General features: G+C 41.7%; 1 protein-coding gene across 13 annotated transcripts in view; it reads left to right on the forward strand.

Moving 5' to 3' along the window:
- Positions 1-26,022, forward strand: part of TENM3 (teneurin transmembrane protein 3) — a 1,304,603-nt gene that overhangs the window by 1,129,554 nt on the left and 149,027 nt on the right. For all 13 annotated transcript variants that reach the window (XM_045056763.1, XM_045056767.1, XM_023252313.2 and 10 more), the window contains one exon: positions 3,759-3,997. In XM_045056763.1, the coding sequence (XP_044912698.1) occupies positions 3,759-3,997 (239 nt within the window). The remainder of the gene's footprint in view (positions 1-3,758; positions 3,998-26,022) is intronic.

The following is a 26,022-nucleotide window of genomic DNA, read 5'->3' on the forward strand; positions in this document are numbered from 1 at the left end:
TCAGTCTCCACCAAGACGGGAAGTTTTCGCGCTCTCTTCCTTCATCGTTGACGGCCACGTCATGGCTGAGACGGCCTTCGTCCTGTTCCGCGCGGCCTCTTCAGGTCCAATGGTGCACTCTGCTATTTCCAAGCTACTCTAGAAGCAGTAGAAGTAATTTTACTTCTTATAATTGAAGCTGAAGCCCAGGAATCTTGGAGAGGCTCTCTACAGCTGAAATACCTCCACGCGCCCTGCGTTCTCTTTGAGATCCTGATGCCTCCTCGGGCCTCTGTTTCAGATTGAAGGCCCAGGTTTCTTCTTCTCTCGGGTTCTGCTGATCCGCTCCTTAGTCTCGGCTTCTCTGGCACCGGGGAAGCCAGGAGCAGGGCCTGTGTCTGTGAAACACGGCGAACCTCCTGCCTTCATCCACCCCTTCCCTGTTTTCCTCTTCCTAAATAATGACATGAAAATCTTTCTGATCTAAGGGGAACTTGTATCTCTTAATTTCTGTATCACACGTTTTGGTGATATCCCAAAGAGGGAGGGAACCTCAGGGGGGAAAAACACGCTTTGCATAGTATTTAAAAATTTTAACCTGCCACACAGGTCGATAAACAAGAACTGATTGTAATAAGCGTGTTGAAGGAAATAAGCTTGTTGGACCCCAGTTAGTGTCCATTTGCACCTGTCTGTCCGTGACTTTCTCCAAGAGCAGTGCCCGTGCGTCGTTCGGGCTGCTTCCAGTGGCATTGAGCTGCCGAACATCTTGCTCACTCTTCAAGGACCATCCTCAAAAACAGTGAGAATGCAGACCAGGGCACCAACGACACAGGTCAAATCCAGCCTGTCACCTGCTTTTGTGTTGACCATGAGCTCAGAATGGTTTTTGTATCTTTACGTGACTCAAAAAACAGTAATAATAAAAAGAAGATTTCAAGACATGGGAAAATTATAGGAAACTAATGTTTCAATGTCCGTAGTCAAGTTTTATTTGAATGCAGCTGCACTCACGTTATCTATGGCTGCTGGTATAGCCAGACGAGGCTAAAATATTTACAGTTTGGTCCCTCCCAGAAAGAGGTTGCTTGAAGCTCATCTAAATGATCAGGTTACTGCTTGGCGTGTGACCATCTTCTCATCCAGAGTGCTTGCCAGTGTGTGGAATTGGCAGTGAAATTTGTAAACCGGGGAGTTAATTTTGCAAACGTCGGTTTTGAGGGTGTTACATTTGAACGGAGATTTTAAAGTCATCAAATGAAAATTTTGGGTCTTTTATAACGTAGGTTTCAAAATGTGACTTTGGAAAGAAAAACGGCTAATGTTTATTGAGCACTTCCCTTGTGTTTAGATCCTAGTATAAACACATCATATGTGTGTAACCCTCGTATATTTAACCCTCATAAAACGCCTATACAACAGCCCCTCTTATTATTCCCATTTTTCAGATGATAGAACCAGGATACAGAAAATTTGAGTAGTTTACATCATCCAGCCTGTTTATGGGTGAAATTTGGATTTGAACCTACACAGCCTGGGTCCAGAGCCTGCCTTCTTTTTTTTTAATTTTTTAAAAAATTTTTTTTCAACGTTTTTTATTTATTTTGGGGACAGAGAGAGACAGAGCATGAACGGGGGAGGGGCAGAGAGAGAGGGAGACACAGGATCGGACACAGGCTCCAGGCTCCGAGCCATCAGCCCAGAGCCCGACGCGGGGCTCGAACTCCCGGACCGCGAGATCGTGACCTGGCTGAAGTCGGACGCTCAACCGACTGCGCCACCCAGGCGCCTCTGGAGCCCGCATTCTTAATAACCATGCTGAATAGGAATATGGTAGGAGATTCAAAAAAATGCTGTTTCTAACCTAACATTTAATTCAGGCTATAGACTTTGAAATTTGCCTTACACAGTACTTCCATGGCGGAAAACAGATTCACAACACAACTGCTAGTATCATTTATAGAATAGTAATTTATCGTTTGCATCTGTCCTAATTTTGTGGTTGACACAGAATTTTTAGATACGTTAACCGGTCTACCACCCTGTGAGGTAAGTAAATCCTCAGCTCCATTCCACAGATGGAAAACAGAACAAAACTGAGCATCTGTGGGATCATGTATCTAGGAAATGATAGACCAGGAACTTAAACTCAACCCTGATTTCTACACCAGAATTCAGTCTGCTGTACCTGTGTTAGGCAGACTTTCAGGACTTTTGCCATATCGCTACACCAGCTACACTATTGTTGACATAGTAATTTTCTGGAAGTGGATTCTCTGTGACTTAAATACCTGATTAACCTTAGCAGTAATAGACATCAGATCATGACTTTGACTCCTCTTGTATTTATCAAACACTTCTTCTCTGCTCGCAATATTCCAAGCACTTTACAGTAAATATTAACTCCTTTGAGCCGCAGTGAAACTCCTGAAGGGTAGATGCTATCACTATCCCCATTTTATATGCTAAGAAACCAAAACAAAGAGAGAGATTAAGTAAGTAACTTGTCCAAGGGCACATACCTGGTAAATAAGGAAGCAGGATTTGAACCTCCGCAATCTAACGTTTGAGTTCTGTCCTTTTAACCCCTTAACTTCTTTGACATATTCAGTTTATTTTCTAATACATTAAAATAAGTCCATCAGTAGTAATATTTAAAAGATTCAGCTGTGTACCGTCTCAAATATTTCATAAAAACTGTATTGTACCATGGTGGAATGTTCCAGAATGCCTATAACCTCCTGAGTATGTAAGAGAGGACACAGTCTGTTGACTTCACTGAACAGTGAAGGGAAAATATTAGAGAAAATAATATTAGGGAAAATAATAACAAATATTAGGACACAAAGTGAATACACAATAAATTACTGGTATAATATGAAATATAAGCCATGAAAAACATGGTGCTTTTTTTTTAATTTGGAGACTTTTATTGTTGATAGGAATCTTAAGTTAGTAATCTTTCCCAAAGAATTTTTTACACAGCACCCTTTCGTGTGATCATTTCATTTCTGCTTACGCACCTTCAGACAAAGAGAAGGTACAACTTTCACAGCTACCGCCATCCAGCTCCGTTGTTAGAGAATCCTTCCATCTTTGATCTCAAACCTGCTTCACTGACCCCTTCATTTATTTCAGTTGGTTTTAGAAGTGTTCTGTGATTCCTTCCTTTTTCTCTCCCTTCCTGGCCATGTTTGACATAAGCTAAAAATAAAATTAGTTTGCATCCCTTGGGACCTGACCAGCTGCCTGTGGCCAGACTTGATGGTGCTTGTTAGTGGGAGAGCAGGCTGGGGTTAGAATGTTTCCTTGGACGTCCAGAAAATAAATCAGTCTGCAGGACATCGACGTGGTCATGCATTCTTGTGTTTATATGAGTACCTGGTCTCAGAGAGCAGCAAATACACGTGTAGCTATAAAATAATAAGATGGGGTTGTTCTTAAGTGAAATGTGAGTATGTTCTTAATGCAGTTCCTGCAGGGAGGTTCCAGAATGGTTTTGTGCAGGAAATGGTATGTTTGGAATACCTGTATAGTGTCTCAAGATAGCTCCTCGAAGGGACAGTAAAAGTGTGTGGACATAAATACCGCCATATATATTTCACATCAGTTTCTTTGATCAGACTCACTGCTAGGAGTTGGTTAACATTTTTCCGTAAGTTCTGATTTTTTTTTTAATTATATGAGGTACGACCCGGAGAAGCGCTCCTGTCCAGCCGCGTCTGTCTCCCACGTTTTAACATATGTGTATCTCACGACGATATTCTCCTGTCCCGCAGGCATTTCCTATTCAAAACAGGAACAGGGACAACGCCACTGTTCAGCACTGCAACCCCAGGATACACAATGGCATCTGGCTCTGTTTATTCGCCGCCTACTCGGCCACTACCTAGAAACACCCTGTCAAGAAGTGCTTTTAAATTCAAGAAGTCTTCAAAGTACTGTAGCTGGAAATGCACCGCCCTGTGTGCTGTAGGGGTCTCCGTGCTCCTGGCAATCCTCCTATCGTATTTTATAGGTAAGAACAAACATGCACAGTTACTCTGTCTGTGAGTTGGGCTGTTCTGTTGTGGTTCTGTTGGTTTTATCTAGGTATGTGGCCCGGAAGTGCATTACGAGGTCTATTGTCTGGAGGAGGGGTTAGTTAATACCTTGTAAATCGCAGAGCGTCTTAAGCGATTTTCAGCGAACTTAGATAAGGAGAAAGAAGGACAAAGAAGGAGGTATGTTCTTTGCACAAAGAAGGAGGTATGTTCTTGGACACAGGCTAGGGTGTGAACTTGTGTTTGACTTACCCCTCTTGAAGCGTGGATGATTCTATGACATTTCACGTACACAAAATCATTCATGCACTTGCACGAAGGCTTTCTAGGCAGGAGTCCCCCTCGATGCATAGTCAATGGGGAGCTGTCTCCTACTTGTGAGATTACACATCTTTCAGCCAACTCAGCTATCTAAATGTAAAACTCATCACTCAGGACCATCATCTTGCACTCAGCAACACTCTCCGGAGAACCACGCGTCCATAAAACAATGAATGGATTACATACTCATTCATACATGTGGATTTTTCATCTTTTCTGATGTAGTATTGATCATATTTTTCATTTACTAGTAACCCAAATGATGGAAGCTGCTAAGAGAAGCCGTATATATTCCTTTTATTTAACTGTTTCATAACAGGTGTGAGCATTCGAACTATTAGAAATGGCTTTTTTTTTAATGTCAGAAATGACCACATCGGATTTTGATCCGCTTGTGAAATGCTAATGGTGTCCACCGAGATTAATCACCAACTATATGGTTTATCTAACAAGAACAGCAGCCAGGGGTGCACCCTCCAGTTTACAAAGCGATCTGTGAAGCCCATGAAATTCTAGAACTGAATAAGAGAATTACAGAGCTGTATATGGAATAGTATGATGCTTTTGCAATGAACCGATTTCTGTTAGTAGCTACAGTACCCCTCACTTATAAATTATATATTTTGGAAAGTGAAATGCCATTTTGAACCACAATATTTGAAAGAAGTACAGAATGGGGCGCCTGGGTGGCTCAGTTGGTTGAGGATCCAACTTCAGCTCAGGTCATGATCTCGAGGTTCGTGAGATCGAGCCCCGCACCGGGCTCGGTGCTGACAGCTCAGAGCCTGAAGCCTGCTTCAGATTCTGTGTCTCCCTGTCTCTCTCTGCCCCTCCCCCACCCTCTCTGTCTTTGTCTCTCTCAAAAATAAATAAAAACATTAAAAAATTAAAAAAGAAAGACATCTAGCATAACAAAGCATGAAGGAACTTTAGAGATGATTGAGTCAGAGATGGCAAGGATGGGCCACGTTGTGTGCTTTATTTCCAACGCTTTGTCGATGGCAGGCATCACTGATGAATCAGGGCACTCTTTCCCACTAAACTCGGATATGGCCTCATTATCCTCATGACCACGATTCATACACCACCTCAGCCACTGTCCGTCAGAAATGAAAGCAAGACGCAACCTTTTTGTTACTTTCCAATCTGAGTCAACTCCCTCCTTGTAAAAATGCTCAAACCACACCCTAATGAAACAATGCTGTGCTGTTTCATAACACTCTAGGTAAATGAGGAATAGCACAACACAAATTGGGATTCAGAGACAAACTTCTAGCGTTCAGCTAGAAAATACCTCGCCATTAAGAGAATCTCTTCTAGTTAGTTGTATAAATTATCTGTATCTGTCAGCGGTGTGCTGCTAAGGAACTTTAAATGGTTCTGAAATGCACCGGGCATAAATGGGATGTAATAAATTAAGCATACATGTTTGTAGGGGACTTTTTTTTTTTTTACCATAGTACATGCCAGACAGACAGATAACTACTCTGCGGGGCTGGAAGTCAGGGTCCATGCCGTTGCTGTGCTGTGAGACATATTTTCGGATTGTACACGCTTGTGCCCCACCAGCCGTTGAATATTTTGGATATCAGTTCTGATACCATTTAGTTTTGTTTACAATGTGTGACTAGCCGGAAAAAATAGCATTTTAATGTGAGATTAGCTCCTTATTATTTGTGAGAGTTGGACTTCTTTCAAGGCTCCCTTCGTGAACTTGATGGAGTATCAGACTTCTAAGTAAAAACTCAGAATGTTCCTTTTCTTCAAATTGCCCATTTTTCTTGTTTGGCGGTTTGCATCACACTTTATTCCTGCCACGGCCACTCTCATAAACTTGTCCTTGGGATTTTATCTTTCCCCACATGCAAATACAGTTAATACATTTTTTATGTAGTCAGTATACTCCGTACGACAGGTATGTGTCGAACAGTTGTTATGCTCTGGTTACCGTGTTGGACCTTAAGGCAACGCAACCCAGGTGTTATCCAGCAAAAATGACTTGCATCATCAAAGAATTATCTGGGGCGCCTGGGTGGCGCAGTCGGTTAAGCGTCCGACTTCAGCCAGGTCACGATCTCACGGTCCGTGAGTTCGAGCCCCACGACAGGCTCTGGGCTGATGGCTCAGAGCCTGGAGCCTGTTTCCGATTCTGTGTCTCCCTCTCTCTCTGCCCCTCCCCTGTTCATGCTCTGTCTCTCTCTGTCCCAAAAATAAATAAAAACGTGGAAAAAAGAAAAAAAAATTAAAAAAAAAAAAGAATTATCTCCTATTCTTCTTGCTTTAATTAAGCACAGATAGAATGTTCACTGGTCTTCCAGTGCTTCAATGACTAACACACTAACGCAGTGGTTTTTGTTGTTTCAATCGGGTAAAGGACTCGTTCATCAGCTGGCATGATAAATCTTTCCAGACTGAAGAAGCCACCTTTACCCTTGAAAACAAGAATAGAACACCCCTGTCAGGGAAGGTTGTCTTTTTCTGTTGAGTGTGCATATAAAGCAGGGATGGAGAAAAAAGGAACCCTTGCCTGTCCAGCTTAGATCAGTCTGATAAACCCCAGAATCAATGGGGAGACCGATGTCACCATCAAATTGACCTCACAACCTTTAACAAAAGTGCTGCCATCCTGAAACTTTTTGTTCCCCCGTTCCCTTAGAGGTCCCTTTTCTCGTATGGACTGTCGATATAAATAAAGTTCAAACCTTAAGAAAAAAATAAAATAAAAAGCTTGAGGAATTACCTCTCTCCCAGAGTTTTCTTTGTCACCTTCCAGTAAGGTCATGAGAAGTTAGGAGAATGTAGTATTAGCACGTCTCTCGTCTACGATAAAGTTATCTTGGGAGAGTCAAGGTGAATAGCTTTCTGAAAGGGAAGGAGGAGGGGAGGAGAATGGGTTTTGTTTGCTTTTCCTGTTTGTATCAGAATTTCAGAGAATAAGGAAAAGCTGGAAAAGAGAGTGAAAATACATTCCCATGGGTGCTGCGAACTTTGTGCACAGGTAGCCGCACGTTAACTTCTTGGTGTATACCCCTCCAGATATTTTTTCCATGCATATACACTCTAGAGTTCCATACCTTTAATCCATTTGGTACCAAGCTTTCTCGCTTACCATTTGTGAAACATCATATGTGTTTGATTTTATTTAGTGGGTGTTTCACTCAGTCCCAAAAGTGCGGTGACTGTTTCCTTATGCATTTAAGAGTGTGTGTGTGTGTGTGTGTGTGTGTGTGTGTGTGTGTGTGTGTGTGTAAATTTTTTATCTGAATAAATTCGTTGAAAGCATATACCAAAATGGTAGGCACGTCTTACATTTTGCAAACCATGGCCAAATTACCCTGTTTACACAACTACCAATGCTACTCATTATCAGTAGCCAATCTCTTTTAACCCTTGCCAATCTCTTAGGCTAAAGCATTTTATTGTTGTTCTCATTTATTACTGAATATCTTTTCACAGACTCATGGACCATTTCTGTTTCTTCATGTGTGCCCAGTTTCCCCCACTTTTCTGTTGGGGCTTTTCTCCTTTTTTCCCCTTTCATTTACAAGTATTCATTAAGGATATGAGTCATTTGTCACATATGCTATATATTTTCTAATTTATTTTTAATTTTTCTCATAATTGTTTTGCCATATGTTGTATAGAATGTTTTAGGCAATCACGTTTATCAATGTTTCTCTATAATATGTTATTGTCATGTTATACCTATAAAGTATTCACTCTCTAAAGAGTTCTTTTAATTCATTTAAATTGGCACCTTTGGTTCAGCATCTGTTGATTTGGGCTCGGGTCATAATCCCAGGATCATGGGATCAAGCCCTGTATTGGAATCCGTGCTGATGGCATAGAAACATCTTGGGATTCTCTCTCTCCCTCTCTCTCTCTCTCTCTCTGCCCTTACTTCCCCCAAAAGGAATAAATAAACTTTATTTTTTTGACACATGAAATAGTTTATTATCAACCATATTTGTAAATCAGTATATTATAAAAAATATATCAAATTACTATGTTGAGTCATAGGCAGGTATACGTCATTACAATGGTACTTATATGTTCCAAATATATGTTATCACACGTAAGGGTCTCTAGTTGTTAAGAATAACAACAAACTAATGTTTGAAAATATAATCATCGTCTGATGATGCTTCATTGTCAACCAAAAATACAGCAATTTTCTCTACAGAATAAAGATGAAAACTATGTTTTTTGAGGTAAAATTGACTCGGATGGCTAGAGTCTATAGTGGCAGTAAGGCTTCTATTAGCGTTCTCCCTTTGATTTGCATGCATTTGAGCTTACACATCTGGTTGGATTGAATGTGTGACAGACGATGGTTGACGAACTACACATCAAGGAGAATTGAATCAATAGATAGTTCATGAATATTGTTAATACAAGAATTAAGTTTCAACTCAAGTCAATAAATAAACTTTAAATAAATCAATCAATCACTTAAATTTTCTTCTAGTACGTTTATGGTTTTTCAATAATTATGTTTAGGTGAACATTTTTCTGGGCACTCTGATACATGTCAGAGGTTCAAATTAGCTCTTTCTTCCAGAAGCTCATGGTCAAACGATGTTTGCAAGCACACTTCGAACGGTACATACTTCCACAGCAGTTTGAGCCTTAGGAACAACAGCAAGAAAAGAAAAGAGAAGAAAAGAAAAGAAGACAAGGAGAACACCTGTCGCTGGCTGAAGAAGTTGGGGAAAGACTCAATCCAGCAGGTGATGGCCAAAAGATGAGGAAGAATTTGGTTCACTAGTCTCGATGACAAAATGGTTAGCGGGAGATCACCTTGAGGAGATGTCATCCAAAGCATGGGAAGGAAGAAACGTGACATACCCACAGTGGTACATGTGACGCCCTCACGGGGTGCCGGACATGGCGTCTGCAGCGGCATATGAGTTGCCTGATTGAATTTTCACAACAACAGTATGAAGTTAACAGGAAAAATCTATCAGCCCTTTAACAAAAAGAATCTACCACGTAGGGAGACGTCTCACCTAGAGTCACACAGCCGGTCAATGACGGAAGCTGGACTGGCAAGTGTCAAGGACCCCCCTATATTATACTCCCCTCCCTGAGGTTTTTGAAGAACTGAAAATAGGGAAGGAATTGCAGATACCAAAACATAGCAATGAAAAAGAATCATCTATGTTGCTGTTTTCTCAAAGTAAGGTTGCTTCGGTGGCGTTCCAGAACATGTAATCTGAAGACAGACTTGTGCTTCTCAAACTTCCGTGCACCTAGGAATCACGTGGGGATCCTGTGAAAATGCATATTATGACTCAGGAGATCCGAAGCGAGAATAAGAGGTGTGTGCCTCAAACAGGCTCCCAGGCGATGCCGCTGTGGCCCGTAGACCACACCTTGAGTAGGCGGCTCAAGGCCAGCTCTGTCAAATGTTACATCTGATAATGGAAACAGCCTCTTTCTGCCCCGTCCAATTCAGTAGCCACTAGACACACGCGGCTATTGAGCACTTGAAATGTGGCTAGTGAACTACAGAATTTGGGTTTAAATTTTGTTGTTGATTAGTTTAAACTCAAACAGCCACACGTGGCTAGTGGCCGCCATATTGACAGCACAAGTGTAGACGCCTCCTGTTAGAACACTAGTGTAGACGGGAGGGCATGAAGCCCTGTTGGGATAGAGGAGTGAGTAGAATTGAGAAGCTATAGCTGATATGTAATAGACTGGATGTGCCACGATTGATCATAGCGCGATTTAATTTTCTTAATGTGTATTCATTTTTGAGAGACAGAGACAGGGCGCAAGCGGAGGAGGGCAGAGAGAGGGAGACACAGCATGCGAAGCAGGCTCCAGGCTCTGAGCTGTCAGCACCAAACTCTATGCGGGGGCCCAAACTCACGAACCACAAGATCGTGACCTGAGCTGAAGTCAGACGCTTAACCAACTGAGCCACCTGGGCACCCCCATATTGCAATTTTAAAAGTCAAACGTCCAGGCATGTACCCATGGAAATTCTTCTCAGCGGAGTCACATGATTTTCTTTAGATGACCGAGTTCCCAGTTACAGTCCTCTATAATGCTTTAATCTTTACATTGATGTGTCTTTACACAATGAAAATTCTACAGACCACAAATGGTGCAGCTCAGTGGTAATACTTTGTGATACTGACTTATCAAAAAAATACCTGCCCCCCTTTTTCTGGGCCTGAATTTACCCATTCTCCTTCCTTTTCCTGCTCTAAAATTATAAAGAGGGGCAAATATCCAACAGTTGTTCACCACAGAATGGATTAAAAAAAAGGAATGGTCTCTTTGTTACTGTGGCTTTGCTTCTGTTCAGTTATAAATGAGTGAGGAGGCTTGATTATTCTTTACTCACAGAAGGCTCTTTTTCCTGGGTGGGAGCTAACCCAAAACTTTGTTTAATTTTTTTTTTTTAACGTTTATTATTGAGAGACAGCAAGAGACAGAGCACAAGCTCTGGGCAGAGAGAGGAAGGGCAGAGAGAGGAGGAGACGCGGAATCTGAAGCAGGCTCCAGGCTCTGAGCTGTCAGCACAGAGCCCAACGCGGGGCTTGAACTCACAAACCGCGAGATCGTGACCTGAGCCAAGGTCGGATGCCCAACCCGACTGAGCCACCCAGGCGCCCCTAGCTAACCCAAAATCTTGATGCTACACACAGTAGAAAATGCTAGAAATCTTGTCATAAATCAAAAACATTATTGGAACATTATTTAGTCCAAATAAATGTTGGAATAATTACATCAACATTATTTAAAACTACAGCAGATTCAAGTCAGACTTCCAATGACACCATCATGGGCATTTAATTTAACCTCATTGACATTTCCGTATACTTTAGACAGAGTCTGAAAATTCAAATAATTTCCCAAGTAGAGTAGCACTAAAAGTGTCTGTACACGTTCTTTTTTTTTTTTTAATTTTTTTTTCAACGTTTATTTACTTTTGGGACAGAGAGAGACAGAGCATGAACAGGGGAGGGGCAGAGAGAGAGGGAGACACAGAATCGGAAACAGGCTCCAGGCTCCGAGCCATCAGCCCAGAGCCCGACGCGGGGCTCGAACTCACGGACCACGAGATCGTGACCTGGCTGAAGTCGGACGCTTAACCGACTGCGCCACCCAGGCGCCCCCACGTTCTTTAAATTTAAGGAAAATGAGAGAAGACAAAAATCTTACCAAGTTATATTGCACTGGCATATATTATCAATTTTTGGCTCTGTTTATTCCAACCAGTAATTCATTTGACAGCATTTTTTTTTCAATAACAGCTTTATTGAGGTATAATTCACATACTGTACAGTTTACCCATTGAAAGTGTGCAGTTCACTTGGTGTTTAATATATTTGCACGATTTGCAACCTTCAACACCCTCAATTTCAGAACGTTTCCATCACCTCTAAAAACGAAACCCTGTTCCGTTTAATAGTTGCATCCCATTTCCCTCCAAAACCCCCATGTTTTTTTTACCCCCCTGCAAAGATCTTAAGTTTTAAGGCACTGATTTGTTAACTCATTTCCTAATAACAAGAAATAGCCCGGCATGGTTTTTCTTCTGGACTCCTCACGTATGCTGCTAAACGAAGAACTACATTGCATTTTCGATATTCCTTTTCGTTTAAAAAATACATGTGTAGTTATTTATTTCCTTTGAACAGCTGCTACCAACCGATTCCTAAAATAGATGTTGTCACATGGCTGCTAAAAAGGCTGTTTAACAACATAAGCATTCCCTAGATCTAGCAAAACATAACCTGTCAGATTTAGGTTCATTGCAGTCACGATGCTGTGGCAGTTATCTGTCCTACTTCTGTGTCGATTTGCATTTTATGAACATTTTTACCTCTCTGTGTACCTTGAAATTGATTATGGTACCAGCTATATATATGCAGCTCAGGGTCAGGAGGAAAAATATGCCAGCGCTTTGTGCTTCATGAAAAATCAACCATTTAAATATACATGGCAAAATAAAATGTGTTGTGACCTTTTTTTTTCTTTTTGGACATGTCTTCGTAATAAAACTGCTGTTTTCTTAGGTGATAGAACACAGCCAAGCAACGTATTACGTACCATTTCTCACTACGCCTTCTTCCCTCAACTCCTGGTTGCACTACATTTTGCAAAATGCGTTTTGTCTGGGGTGGAATGCTACCTTTTTAATAATACTAATGTGATTTCATCACATTGGAGAAAAAAAAAGATTGCCTATATTTTAGAGGCTTGAAGCTTTTAACCTAAAATTTTTAAATCAATATATCAATATTTTATATCATCCTTGGATACGCGAAATGAAGGACAGATTTATTTTTATTTTTTAACATGTATTTATTTTTGGGACAGAGAGAGACAGAGCATGAACGGGGGAGGGGCAGAGAGAGAGGGAGACACAGAATCGGAAACAGGCTCCAGGCTCCGAGCCATCAGCCCAGAGCCCGACACGGGGCTCGAACTCACGGACCGCGAGATCGTGACCTGGCTGAAGTCGGACGCTTAACCGACTGCGCCACCCAGGCGCCCCTGAAGGACAGATTTAAACCTGATTCAGTGGTGAACGCAGGATCAGAACGAAAGAGTTCACCTCTAGAAGAGGAGGAAAATGGTCATAGGATAAAGCATATTACTATCAGCACTCTGCAGTGAGTCTATAAATCCAAAAAGGAGAAAATCCACTAAGGACCCGTTCGAGATCGTTGTAATTTTTCCTTATTGAGAACAGCACCTTTGTGGGTGAAGTGTGTGTGTGTGTGTGTGTGTGTGTGTGTGTGTGTGTGTCCGTCCACAGAAAGTTCAGCTATTTTGTCATATTTGTTCTCTGTCCTGACTTTCGCTGTGAACTGTAGAAATGGATAGAGAATACTAGTTTTCTATGTCCACATATCCTGTAGAAGCCTAGCAGAGGCTGAGAGGTCACTTAAAATTCAGTTCCTTTATAGTCACCTCTGTATAATTGCGTCAGTAGCTTCTGAATGGAGTCCAAAGCAAGCAAGGGAGGTATACTGCACGCTCCTCTTGTGGACATTACAAGTTTTTTGCTGCTTTTTACTAGCACAACTTAAAGACGCCCAGTGTTGAGTTTCTCCTGATATTTATTACTACGCGTAAAAAAGGAATCACAACCAATTTCAAGAAATTAATACAAATATAGGAAATGCACTCCTTCCCTCCTCCCCCCGGAATAATGTCTCTTACTCTCAGCTTGATACGAGGTCAGCGAAGGTAAATAATCCACGAGAAATACTCTATGTAAACGGACCGTTTTTCCCATTCAAATATAAAGATCTCCTTGACTTGAAACACACCCAAGGACGACAACAGTAAGAAATACCTTGGGGCGCCTGGGTGGCGCAGTCGGTTAAGCGTCCGACTTCAGCCAGGTCACGATCTCGCGGTCCGTGGGTTCGAGCCCCGCGTCAGGCTCTGGGCTGATGGCTCGGAGCCTGGAGCCTGTTTCCGATTCTGTGTCTCCCTCTCTCTCTGCCCCTCCCCCGTTCATGCTCTGTCTCTCTCTGTCCCAAAAATAAATAAAAAACGTTGAAAAAAAATTTTTTTTTAATTAAAAAAAAAAAAAGAAATACCTTTCAAGTCAGCTAAACTCCAGTTTCTGCCAGACATAAATATCTTCTCTGTGAAATACGGTGCTGTTTTCTCTGTTTTAGGCTATCATTTTTGCAGAATGTAGCAACATCTCCTGACTAATGACAAGTGGAAAGCGTAATACAATATTTACCACTTCAGTGCTACATGGCATAAATATTTAATTGGTGTTGCAGATGTCATTTGCTTTTACATTAGTGGTACTGAGCGCCGTGTGTTCTGGGAGAAATATCTAAACACAGAGGGGTGAAAGGAAAAGTAACTGGCACATAAATGATTTTTTAAAAAACTTGATAGATTGCTAGGAGTTAGAGGAAGGAATTCATCATAAAACCTTTACATTTTATTGAATCTGTATTCAAACAAAGGTCTCGTCCTATAGTATAATGGGTAAAATAAAACTCAAATACGTATAGGCTCTCAATTTATTGTCTCTGCGTACCCTCAGAATGTCAATCAACTCCTCACACCTCGCCTTTCTTCCTTAAAATTAAGGTGCCACGCTTTCTCTGTTAGAACTTTGTAATGTAACACCAGAAAAGGAAGTGACCGTTCGCTCATCCATCCATCACTCATTCAATATTTATTTATTGCGACACTGTGACAGGTACAGAGGCGAACGAGGTCACACGGTCCTTGCCCTCTTAGAGATGACATCCCCGGGCATGCAAACACTGAGCACTTAATTAGCATCGTGAGGACTATTTAAAAAGGAGAAACGTAGGAGACGAGAGACCGCATCAAAGGCCGAACTTCCTGAGTCTGAGCATTAGAGAAAGGTTTTCCTGCAAAAGCCTGAATAATAAGTAGGATTGTGTGTTTGGACATAAGCTGACGTAAGGGCAAATCTGAAGTGTTACTACATAACCGAAATGTAGCCCAAAGAATCATTTTTCAGGAAGATTAAAAGCAATATATTGTGATATAATAAAGATAAAATCGAGACATGTCTGCAGACAAAAAGGGATGATACACATTTGTTTTCGTTGTTGACTTAGTGTAGCTAGGAACCCATCTTGTAGGTAACCATCTAGAAGGGGGAAAGAAATGTTAACCTTGGAAGGTTGGGGCAACTTGATTTAAAATTGCCACAAGGGGGCACCTGGGTGGCTCAGTCAGTGAAGCATCTGACTTCTGCTCAGGTCATGATCTCACGGCTCTGGCTCATGAGTTCGAGCCCCGCATCAGGCTCTGTGCTGATTCTTGAGATTCGGTGTCTCCCTCTCTCTCTGCTCCCCTCCTGCTCACATGCATGCTCCCTCTGCCTCCCTCCCTCTCTCTCTCAAAAATAAAATAAAAACACTAAAAAAAATTTTTTAATTAAAAAAATTGCCACAAAAATCTATGGTCTGTTTATGTTTGTTTCCCCCCCCCCTTAATTTTATTTTGTGTTTTATTTTTTTATTATTTTTTTAATGTTTATTTTTGAGAGAGACAGAGCATGAGTTGGGGAGGGGCAGAGAGAGAGAGAGAGAGAGAGAGAGAGAGAGAGAGACAGAATCCGAAACAGGGTCCAGGCTCTGAGCTGTCAGCACAGAGCCCGATGAGGAGCTTGAACCCATGCCATGATTTGGACCTAAGCCGAAGTCAGACTCAACCGACTGAGCCACCCAGGCACCCCATCCCCTTAATTTTAGATAACAAATACACATACTTTGAGAGTTTTGCTTGCCCAGGAGACAGTTTTAACACTGTTAAAAGAGATGTTATTTGTGAGTTCTTTCTCAACATCCCTGAGTACTCTATTAATCTCTTTTGAAGAAATTTAACGCATACGTTTCCTATATTTCAAACATTGTTAGGAAATGAAAATCATGTTGCTCTGCTTCTAATAACCATAGAGGTCAGCCTGTCCAATTACTATTACTGAGTTGGACCTAAAAGACATTACTTTAAGACCCGTCCCATTGTGCATTTTAAGTACATAACAAACGGAATCAAGGAACAATTCTCTTTGAATCTAGACCCACTTCTGTATACTCCTCAGATGGTTTTTGAGAGAAAATTCAGGGTTTTGAAAGATAAGAACTCCCAGTCTGTCCTTTACCTGGTGGATTCCATCACTAGTAACTTGTTCAGGTTTCCAAAGACGGAACTTAGTCCTCTTTTCCCAGCGGTCTTCGTCGGGAAGGTGACGTAACATTGGCCGGCTCCATCCTGGAATCGTCTTTTCTCCCTAATACTTGACCCACAGACTGATCTTTCCATCTGCCTTCACTAGGGAGCTCTTTCGTCACTTGTAATAGGCCTTCTGCCCCTAAAGCAGAGAACACCTTCCAGGTACTTCCCTACATTTCCCAGGACTACAGAAGGATATCCAAGATGACCTTGAAGGTCACTGCATGTGGTTCTAGAATACGGGTTCCTTCATTGTGGGGGAAAAAAATGATGCAAGTACTCTTTCATAGTGGAATTTGTTTTTTATGGGCATTTCCTCATAATTATTACCAAGTAGCACAGTCAATTTATTTCCACTAAGTGTAGCAATTATTGAATTTCTCTCCGAAACACTAAATTCACAAAGATGAGTGAGACGTAATCTTTACCACGATGATTTGCATTATCCCATTACAACATACTTTCAGAATGCTGTTTTTAAGTGTAGACCCTCAAAGCAGGAAGATTTGAGTTTTGTATCCTACCTCTGTCACTTACTAGCTGTGGAGTCTTGAGCAGGGAACTACCCTCCATAAACTTGAATTTCCTCATCAGTGTAGGTAGGATTAGTAAGAGTACAGCTCTTGGAGACCTTTAATAAAACAATGAATGTGCCTGATAAAATGTAAGTGCTCAATTAGCTTTAGCTGCTATCATTGTTCCTTATAGCAACATAGTAAATCCAATATAATTATCCACACTTTTTTTTTAATGTTTTTTTCAATATATGAAATTTATTGTCAAATTGGTTTCCATACAACACCCAGTGCTCATCCCAAAAGGTGCCCTCCTCAATACCCATCACCCACCCACCCCTCCCTCCCACCCCCCAAGAACCCTCAGTTTGTTCTCAGTTTTTAAGAGGCTCTTATGCTTTGGCTCTCTCCCACTCTAACCTCTTTTTTTTTTCCTTCCCCTCCCCCATGGGTTTCTGTTAAGTTTCTCAGGATCCACATAAGAGTGAAACCATATGGTATCTGTCTTTCTCTGTATGGCTTATTTCACTTAGCGTCACACTCTCCAGTTCCATCCACGTTGCTACAAAGGGCCATATTTCGTTCTTTCTCATTGCCATGTAGTACTCCATTGTGTATATAAACCACAATTTCTTTTTTTTTTTAATTTTTTTTTCAGTGTTTATTTTTTTGGGGACAGAGAGAGACAGAGCATGAACGGGGGCGGGGCAGAGAGAGAGGGAGACACAGAATCGGAAACAGGCTCCAGGCTCTGAGCCATCAGCCCAGAGCCCGACGCGGGGCTCGAACTCACGGACCGCGAGATCGTGACCTGGCTGAAGTCGGATGTTTAACCGATTGCGCCACCCAGGCGCCCCTAAACCACAATTTCTTTATCCATTCATCAGTTGATGGACATTTAGGCTCTTTCCATAATTTGGCTATTGTGGAGAGTGCTGCTATAAACATTGGGGTACACGTGCCCCTATGCATCAGTACTCCTGTATCCCTTGGGTAAATTCCTAGCAGTGCTATTGCTGGGTCATAGGGTAGGTCTATTTTTAATTTTCTGAGGAACCTCCACACTGTTTTCCAGAGTGGCTGCACCAGTTTGCATTCCCACCAGCAGTGCAAGAGGGTTCCCGTTTCTCCACATCCTCTCCAGCATCTCTAGTCTCCTGATTTGTTCATTTTGGCCACTCTGACTGGCGTGAGGTGATATCTGAGTGTGGTTTTGATTTGTATTTCCCTGATAAGGAGCGACGTTGAGCATCTTTTCATGTGCCTGTTGGCCATCCGGATGTCTTCTTTAGAGAAGTGTCTATTCATGTTTTCTGCCCATTTCTTCACTGGGTTATTTGTTTTTCGGGTGTGGAGTTTGGTGAGCTCTTTATAGATTTTGGATACTAGCCCTTTGTCCGATATGTCATTTGCAAATATCTTTTCTCATTCCGTTGGTTGCCTTTTGGTTTTGTTTGTTGTTTCCTTTGCTGTGCAGAAGCTTTTTATCTTCATAAGTTCCCAGTAATTCATTTTTGCTTTTAATTCCCTTACCTTTAGGGATGTGTCGAGTAAGAGATTGCTACGGCTGAGGTCAGAAAGGTCTTTTCCTGCTTTCTCCTCTAGGGTTTTGATGGTTTCTTGTCTCACATTCAGGTCCTTTATCCATTTTGAGTTTATTTTTGTGAATGGTGTGAGAAAGTGGTCTAGTTTCAACCTTCTGCATGTTGCTGTCCAGTTCTCCCAGCACCATTTGTTAAAGAGACTGTCTTTTTTCCATTGGATGTTCTTTCCTGCTTTGTCAAAGATGAGTTGGCCATACGTTTGTGGGTCTAGTTCTGGGGTTTCTCTTCTATTCCATATCCACACTTTTTAGAAGGAGAAGTCACAGGCCCAGAGAATCAGTGGCTTGCCCTGTGGTAAAGACAGTGTGTATTTGAAATCCGGGTCTTTTGATCTTGAATCTGGGACTTTTCCCCACCATTTCGCAAGGTATTGTTCCTCACAAGGATTTAAGAATTCAAAGGCGGTACATGGACAGGAAAGAATAAATAAGACCGAATTACAAAATGAGGAATGTATTCCCTTTTGTGTTCTTACCCCATCGCATCTGATTCTGTGACGAGGAAGCTGTCGGCAGATGTTCGCGTGTCATGACACGTATCTGTAATCCTTCTTTCACGAAAAAGAACACTTTTGCTGCCTATCATTTCTGCATAGATTTTAATAACATCGTTTACGGTTTAGTCCATTTATTCTTATTGTCTTCTATTTGTATCAGGAGATACTGATTTTTCCTTTAAGGTGATGCTATAACGTGTTCTCTGAAAATAAATGTATTTAAATTTTTAAGCTAATAATCCCACGGAGGAAATAAGTATGTAAGTGTAAAAATATTTAGTTTTAAGATAAAAAGGCATAGATGGTTCACAATTATATCATAAAGGCGATGGGCACATTTTTAAAAAACGTATAGGAATCATTGCTGAGGAGACTGAAAATGCTGTAGGTCCCCTTCATTGATTGTGTCTTTTTAAAAAAAAAATGTGTTAATGTTTATTTATTTTTGAGAGAGAGACAGAGTGTGGGGGGGGAGGGGCAGAGAGGGAGGGAGACACAGAATCCGAAACAGACTCCAGGCTCTGAGCTGTCAGCACAGAGCCCGACCCGAGGCTCAAATCCACGAACCACGAGATCGTTACCTGAGCCAAAGTCGGATGCTTAACCGACTGAGCCACCCAGGCACCCCCATTGATTGTGCCTTTTAATTTCATTCCAGATCCTTAATCTTTTCACTAACTACGTTTGTAGTTTAACAACCTAACTGCGTGATGTGGTTAGTGAGCCTATGTGAGGTACACGGCATTTGTACATAAAACCTAACCGTATTATTTCAGTCATTTCAGATAATTACAAATTCTACCATTCTTCCCTATTTTTAGAGTCAAGATATTTTTAGATGCTTTTCACTTCTTCTGAGAAATTCTTTATAATCTTAGAAAAGAATCACAGAGAGAGAAGCAATGCATGGTTAAAGCAGGAAAGTGGGCCACTTATTTTTAGGAAAGGAGTGTGAGACCACCAGAGACAAAGGCGGGTTGACAGTGTGAGCCGGTGTCCTGATCAGAGATGACAACTTCCTTTGTGTTTCACTTTGGTGTAAATGTCCACAAATGCTTCATAAATATCCATCAGTAATCATCAAGATAAGTTCGTAAGTAAGGAAACCTGCCCTCCAAGTCAGCCCAGGTTAATGGGGAAGCATCTGGAACACTGGCTTCCGAGGATCTGTTCCCACCTGTGTGATGACGTGAGACGGTCAAGGAAGACTGATACGATCGGTCAAAGTTACTGTCATGTACCAGGTGCCTGAAGTGGTCAAGTAGATTGCACGTCACTCGTCAGAATTGATGAGGCAGACGATGGTGACCACATTTTTGTTGATGAACCGTGGATAAACACCAAACTACCTGAGCTGGTTGTGCCCAGATTCCCGAAGGGTCGTTGATCTTGTTGCAACTTGCCACTCAACAACCATGCATGCACACACATGCGCACATGTGCACACACACACTCACAGATCATATTTTCCCTCTTTGGGAGAAATGGCCTATTTTGGGGAGGATGTTTCTCTGGATTTTGCCGTATGCTTTTTAAATGTTTTTAATGTTTTTATTTATTTTTGAGAGAGGGAGAGACAGAGACAGCAGGGGAGGGGCAGAGAGAGAGGGAGACACAGAATCTGAAGCAGGCCCCAGGCTCCGAGCTGTCAGCACAGAGCCCAACGCGGGGCTTGAACCCACGGACTGGGAGATCATGACCTGAGCCAAAGTTGGACACTTAACCATCTGAGCCACCCAGGTGCCCCTGCTCTTTGCTATATTTTAATAAACCAGTTTTCCTCTAGGAATCTCCATGTCCTTAATAGTCGGGTCTTTTAATAAAGAGGATTAAAGTGTCTTACACTTCCAAAGAATTGTAATTTTCAGGTCTGTTCTCCTCCCTTTGCCAAATAGTCAAAACAAGCCAAAAAGATTCTCTGTTTAAGTAGATTATTAACATGCATACATACTGGTTACAAAAAAGTAAGATACAGCTCTTAACGCTATTACAGAAGAAAGGAATCCAGATGAAAACTGGCTTTTGAATAATGAGTAGATCCATGAGGTTTCAATGGCAACGCTGCTAACAGCTGTCGCTGATGAATCCTCTGTTACGTACATTTCATGAGAAGAGCAAGGTCAGTATATTGGCATGCAGGGAATGGTCCATACATCATGTAAATGATTTCATTGTGTATCTTGAATGCTCTTGAAATTGGTCCTCTAGCCATACTCCTTAATGCTGACAACTGTTTCCTCAAAGATTATCCAGTCGATTGATAATGACTGGCCCCTTTGGACACCTAATCTTAATGGCGAACACGTTGTTCTCTCCACGAGCTCGGAGACTGAATGCTTCTTTCATTCAGAAAACAGAGCCTGGACATGAGAGAAAATGAAGGAAACATTAGGAAAACAGTCTGTTTTCGAAGTCCTGATTTAATTCCCTTGGTGACAGACACAACAGCTGGATTCTCATAAGCCCGGTCAGCCTCGTCATTGGCCGTCAGTGGACGGCTAGAGTAACTGTCCCCTCAATGGCACCTTCAATGTGTCACACTGAGTCGACACAGTTAGGAAAGAAAAAAAAAAGCAATGAAATTAGAAGTGAAATTTTTAATATACACTTAATTTTTAAGAGAACAGGAGTCAAATATTCTGGCAAATCTACGTAACTGAATCAGTATCTCATCAAGACATTTTCATCACCCAAGTGATTCTACCTTAACATTGGCAACCTAATGCCAAAAACAGAATAGAAAGGAGAAACACCCAGAATGGACATATGTCAGCAGCCATTCCTTTTCTCTTTCCCCCTCCCTCCCGGAAAATTGTTAGTTTACATAAAATCTATGATTTTAGCATGTTATCTTCTAATACTCCGAGGAACTTCCTACTCAAGTGTTATTAGCTCCTTTGAATATCAAAATATCCTATGGTTGGGATAATACCCTTCTCCTTCATGACAGCTTGAATACGTATTAATATGAAAGTTTTCCAAAAATACTGATTTTGAGTGACCATATTTGGGATGGGTAGATGGATAGATAGATAGATAAATAGTGAGATAAATAAATACAACCATGTTTGGGAGGCAGGATACAGACTGTTGGAATAATATTAGACTTAGAAAGCTAATAACAAATAATAATGGATTCAAATGCCAAAATATTGCCTAACACACTCCCTCAACATGTATATGAACACAGCAGGAAATCCAAAACAAAAGCTAATTTATGGAAAACTATGTATTCCTAATGACAGTTCAGACCAGTAGGGGTCCAAGTTACAAACTACATCTTTACATGAGATGCTTTCATTTCACATTGAAAACCGGGCTGTATCCTGTAAGCATGTATCACATCAAATCATTACCTTAAAGAGGATTTTTCTGATTTTGTTCCATAAAATCTAATCACTGCACATGCGCATCATGTGTATGTATGTATTCATGAAATTGAAACAAAAAATGAGGAAATGTTGCCTTCAAAGCCCAAGATACCGAGGGAATTGTGTGCGTGACGTGGTAGTTTGGCCTCTGCCATTTTATTTTCAAAATTAAAAAAAAAAAGGACAGCATTAGTATTCTGATATGTTGATATCTTACTGATGCCTGATGTTTTTGCCCATACTCAATGATGTAGTCTAAATATTCCTATTTTAAAACATATTGACGGACCAAAGAACTTAAATCTGGAAGAGACCTTAAAGATCGTTCCGTGCGATATTTATATAAACGGGAGATATGACCCTCAGAGAAGCCCAGTGACTTGCCGAGGTCCCACAGGTAGTTGGAGCCAGAATCGAGACGGGACCCAGCTCTCTTTTAATATAAACAAAGACTCCACGAGGCGCCACAGGCAATATGTTGAAAACTGTGCCCTTCGCTATAGAAGGTCAAATTCTGACTTTCTTTTCTTGCCACCTCTGTTAACATGTTTGTTTTGTTTTTTATTATTTTTTTTAACATTTGTTTATTTTTGACACAGGGAGAGACAGAGCAGGAACGGGGGAGGGTCAGAGAGACAGGGAGACACAGAATCTGAAGCAGGCTCCAGGCTCTGAGCTGTCAGCGCAGAGCCCGACGCGGGGCTCGAACTCACGGACGGCGAGATCATGACCCGAGCCGAAGTCGGTCGCTTCACCGACGGAGCCACCCAGGCGCCCCTAACATGTTCTTAACGAATCTTCCTCAGAAAGATTATTTCGGGGAAAACACACCGCGGTAGATGTGAGGTCAGTTACAAGAAAGGGGAACTTCAAGACCTTAGCTTGCAAGTGAACTTGCAAGGCTTTGGAAGCGTCAACAAAACTGAATTGCAGACCTTCTCAAGATGATATTTTCTGGTTCTCGTATTACCTCATATTTTATTTTCTGTCTTTGTGATAATGTTTGTTTGATCTTGTAATATTAAACAGCACTTAGCCAGTAACGGCAGGCGCGCTAAGAACTACCCTCTAAGTTGCCAAAGCCTCAGAATGTTACTCGTCAGGGTTCTGGTGGCATAAAGCTACGTTCAGCTTTCCGATGGCAAGGGTGCCTGCTTCTGTGTTCGCTTCACAACATCCCCTATAATTTGCTCCATGGTTCTGGCAGATTGCTGGACCGTGTCACCAGCTGTCGCCACCCCTCCTTCCCATCCGTGTTTGGCAGTATCCGAGAACACAGTCATGCCAGTAGAAATAATAGTAGCTGTGATAACAACTTGCGTGGCATGGTCCCCAGAGACAAGATCAAAAATTTGGCACCTTTTCTCGCAACTTGGAACTAAAAATGGCGCCGAACTTGCTGCTGGGTGGCGTATAATTTCCTTTAATGACACATTTTGGTTTCGAGTATGCCACATGCTGGCTTTTACGTATCAAACCAACATATACTGGGTAAAAACAATGGCATGCCCTTTTTTTTCTATGGGGAAGAGGTAAAATAGCTATAATAACGCGGATTCCTTTCACCTCCATCAGCCTTGAAAGGTAGCAGGAACGTATGCTGTAATTTCTTTCACTCAAATGGCCTTTGAGTCTGAAAGAAAATGTCGTTGTAAAATCTCGCTGATAATCCTTTACTAGAATACTGTCTCAAAACTATTTCGATCAGTGAGGGTTGTTTCTTTTTGGTCTTACCATGAGTTGGGAAAGCCTACAGAAGAAAAACTGAGAGATTATAGAATGGATTTTTTTAAATCATAGAAGAAAGATTTCACTTTAAACATCTTCAGATTGGTTGTAATCTAAGAACACCGTGAGGCAACCTAAAACGATACAGTCTGAAGTGGACTATTTGGCTGTTAGTAACATAGGTTGCTCTGGTGATTGGTGGCTTACCACCCATGTGAGTTACTCCTAGAGTTGATGATCATGATAGTTTTGTTTTTTTTTTTTTATGATCGACTTGGGTGATGTTGTTAAAAATATGCTCACTGCGTTTGAGGCTGGCAAATGTTATTAGATATTACAACTAATTTTAAAAGACTGGGCGTCATCTCGGAAATCTAGATTCTCCTGCCCTGAGAAAAAGGGAGGAATTAGACTCAGTGCCCCCAAGGCTTCTTCTTACGGTTAGCAGTCTCAGAGGCTCTGTTAGTCACCCCTGTTTCTCAGGGACCAGTTCAGCCACAGAGATCCAGGCCTCTAAGATCCACTTGAAGCACAATATTGAAAAAACTGAATTATGTATTAAACTTTTCCCTTAACGATCGTCTCTTAGTTTTTCAGAGCTAAAATCCTATCATTTATTCCCTTTCTTCCTACACTCATCTCTCTTTTTCCCCTCAGAGTGCATGTTTTACCCCCTAGCTGCAAAGATTCGTGTTCTCTTGCAACTCCCCACGCCTCACACTGCAGAAAGTAAAAAATCTATTCAAATACAAAGTGAGATGTTTCAGGTTAAATACTACAAAGTGTTATGGTAGTGCAGAATAGTTCTCAATTCCAGGAAGGCTTCATGAAGAAATAATCATGTCAACTAGACCTCCGGGTATCGGTCGAGAGCTCATCAGACACAACTTGGGGGTGGCATCCCAGAAGCCAGGAACGATAGGAACAAAGGCACGGAAGCAGGGAAATTAAGGGCGTGATTTAAGTGGTAGACAAGCAGTCTGGCCAGTTCATGGGCTCTGTGCCGTATCCACATTGCTGTGCCACAGATCTCCAGCGTTTCGACATCTTACGGAATTTACTCTCTCCACCTTTTAACCCACAACTCCCCATTTTCCCTTACCCCTCGCCCCTGGTGACCACCATATAAATTCGACTACTTTAGATACCCCTTATAGGTGAAATCAAACAGTATTTGTCTTCTTGTGACTGGCTTATTTCACTGAACGTAACGTCCTCAAGGTCCATCCATGTTATACCACGTGGCAAGATTTCCTTCCTTTTTAAGACTGAGTAATATTCCATTGTGCGTATCTACTACGTGTTCTTTATCCGTTGTTCTGTCGATGGACGTTGGGATGTTTCTGCCTCTGGGCTGCTGTGAACATGAACGTGCACATATCTCTTTGAGTCCCTCCTTTCAGTTCTTTTGAGTTGTATAACCCACGAGTGGGATCCTGGATCATACAGTTGTTCCAGTTTTCATTTTTTTTTTTTTTTAGGAACTACCATAGTGCTTTCCAGAGCAGTTGAACCATTTCACAATCTCAACAACTGTGCACAAGGGTCTAATTTCTCCCCATCCTCCCCGAGACAAGTCACAATGGTTTTAAACTACAAATCAGTCTGGGATGGCCATGAGCTGACAGTCATTAACCCAGCACATGAATTTGTTTGATCAAATTGCTTTCCTTCTGACACCCAAGATTTGCACTAAAGAAGCCTTTCCTTGCTCTTCCCTCCAATTCCTCTGATGGAGTCACTTCCCCTTCTACATTGGTATCTTTCCTAAATGAACACCTAGGAGCCTCAGAGAGACAAGCCCCCGCAGGGAGGGTGTGGGGAACTGAAATACATTCGTTACTTTTGCTCTGTGTTAGATGGACTGCTTTTAAATAAAAATTTTAATTTTTTTAATGTTTGTTTATTTTTGAGACAGAGACAGAATGTGACTACAGGAGGGGTAGGGAGAGAGGGAGACATGGAATCCAAAGCAGGCTCCAGGCTCTGCGCTGTCAGCACAGAGCCCGATGTGGGGCTTGAACTCACGGACCATGAGATTGTGACCTTGAGCCAAAGTCAGACGCTCAACCAACTGAGCCACCCAGGCGCCCCAGAATAAAAATTTTAATTTAAGTGTAATATTCATTTAGAAAAGTATACAGATCATAAGCGAACATACCAGTGGAACCCCCACCCAGATACAAAAAGAAAATACTTCTGGCATTCCAGAAGTACCCTATGGCCTCTTGCCAGTCATTACCTAGCCCCGCC

The sequence above is a fragment of the Felis catus genome, chromosome B1 (assembly GCF_018350175.1).
Source record: "Felis catus isolate Fca126 chromosome B1, F.catus_Fca126_mat1.0, whole genome shotgun sequence".
NCBI lineage: Eukaryota > Metazoa > Chordata > Mammalia > Carnivora > Felidae > Felis > Felis catus.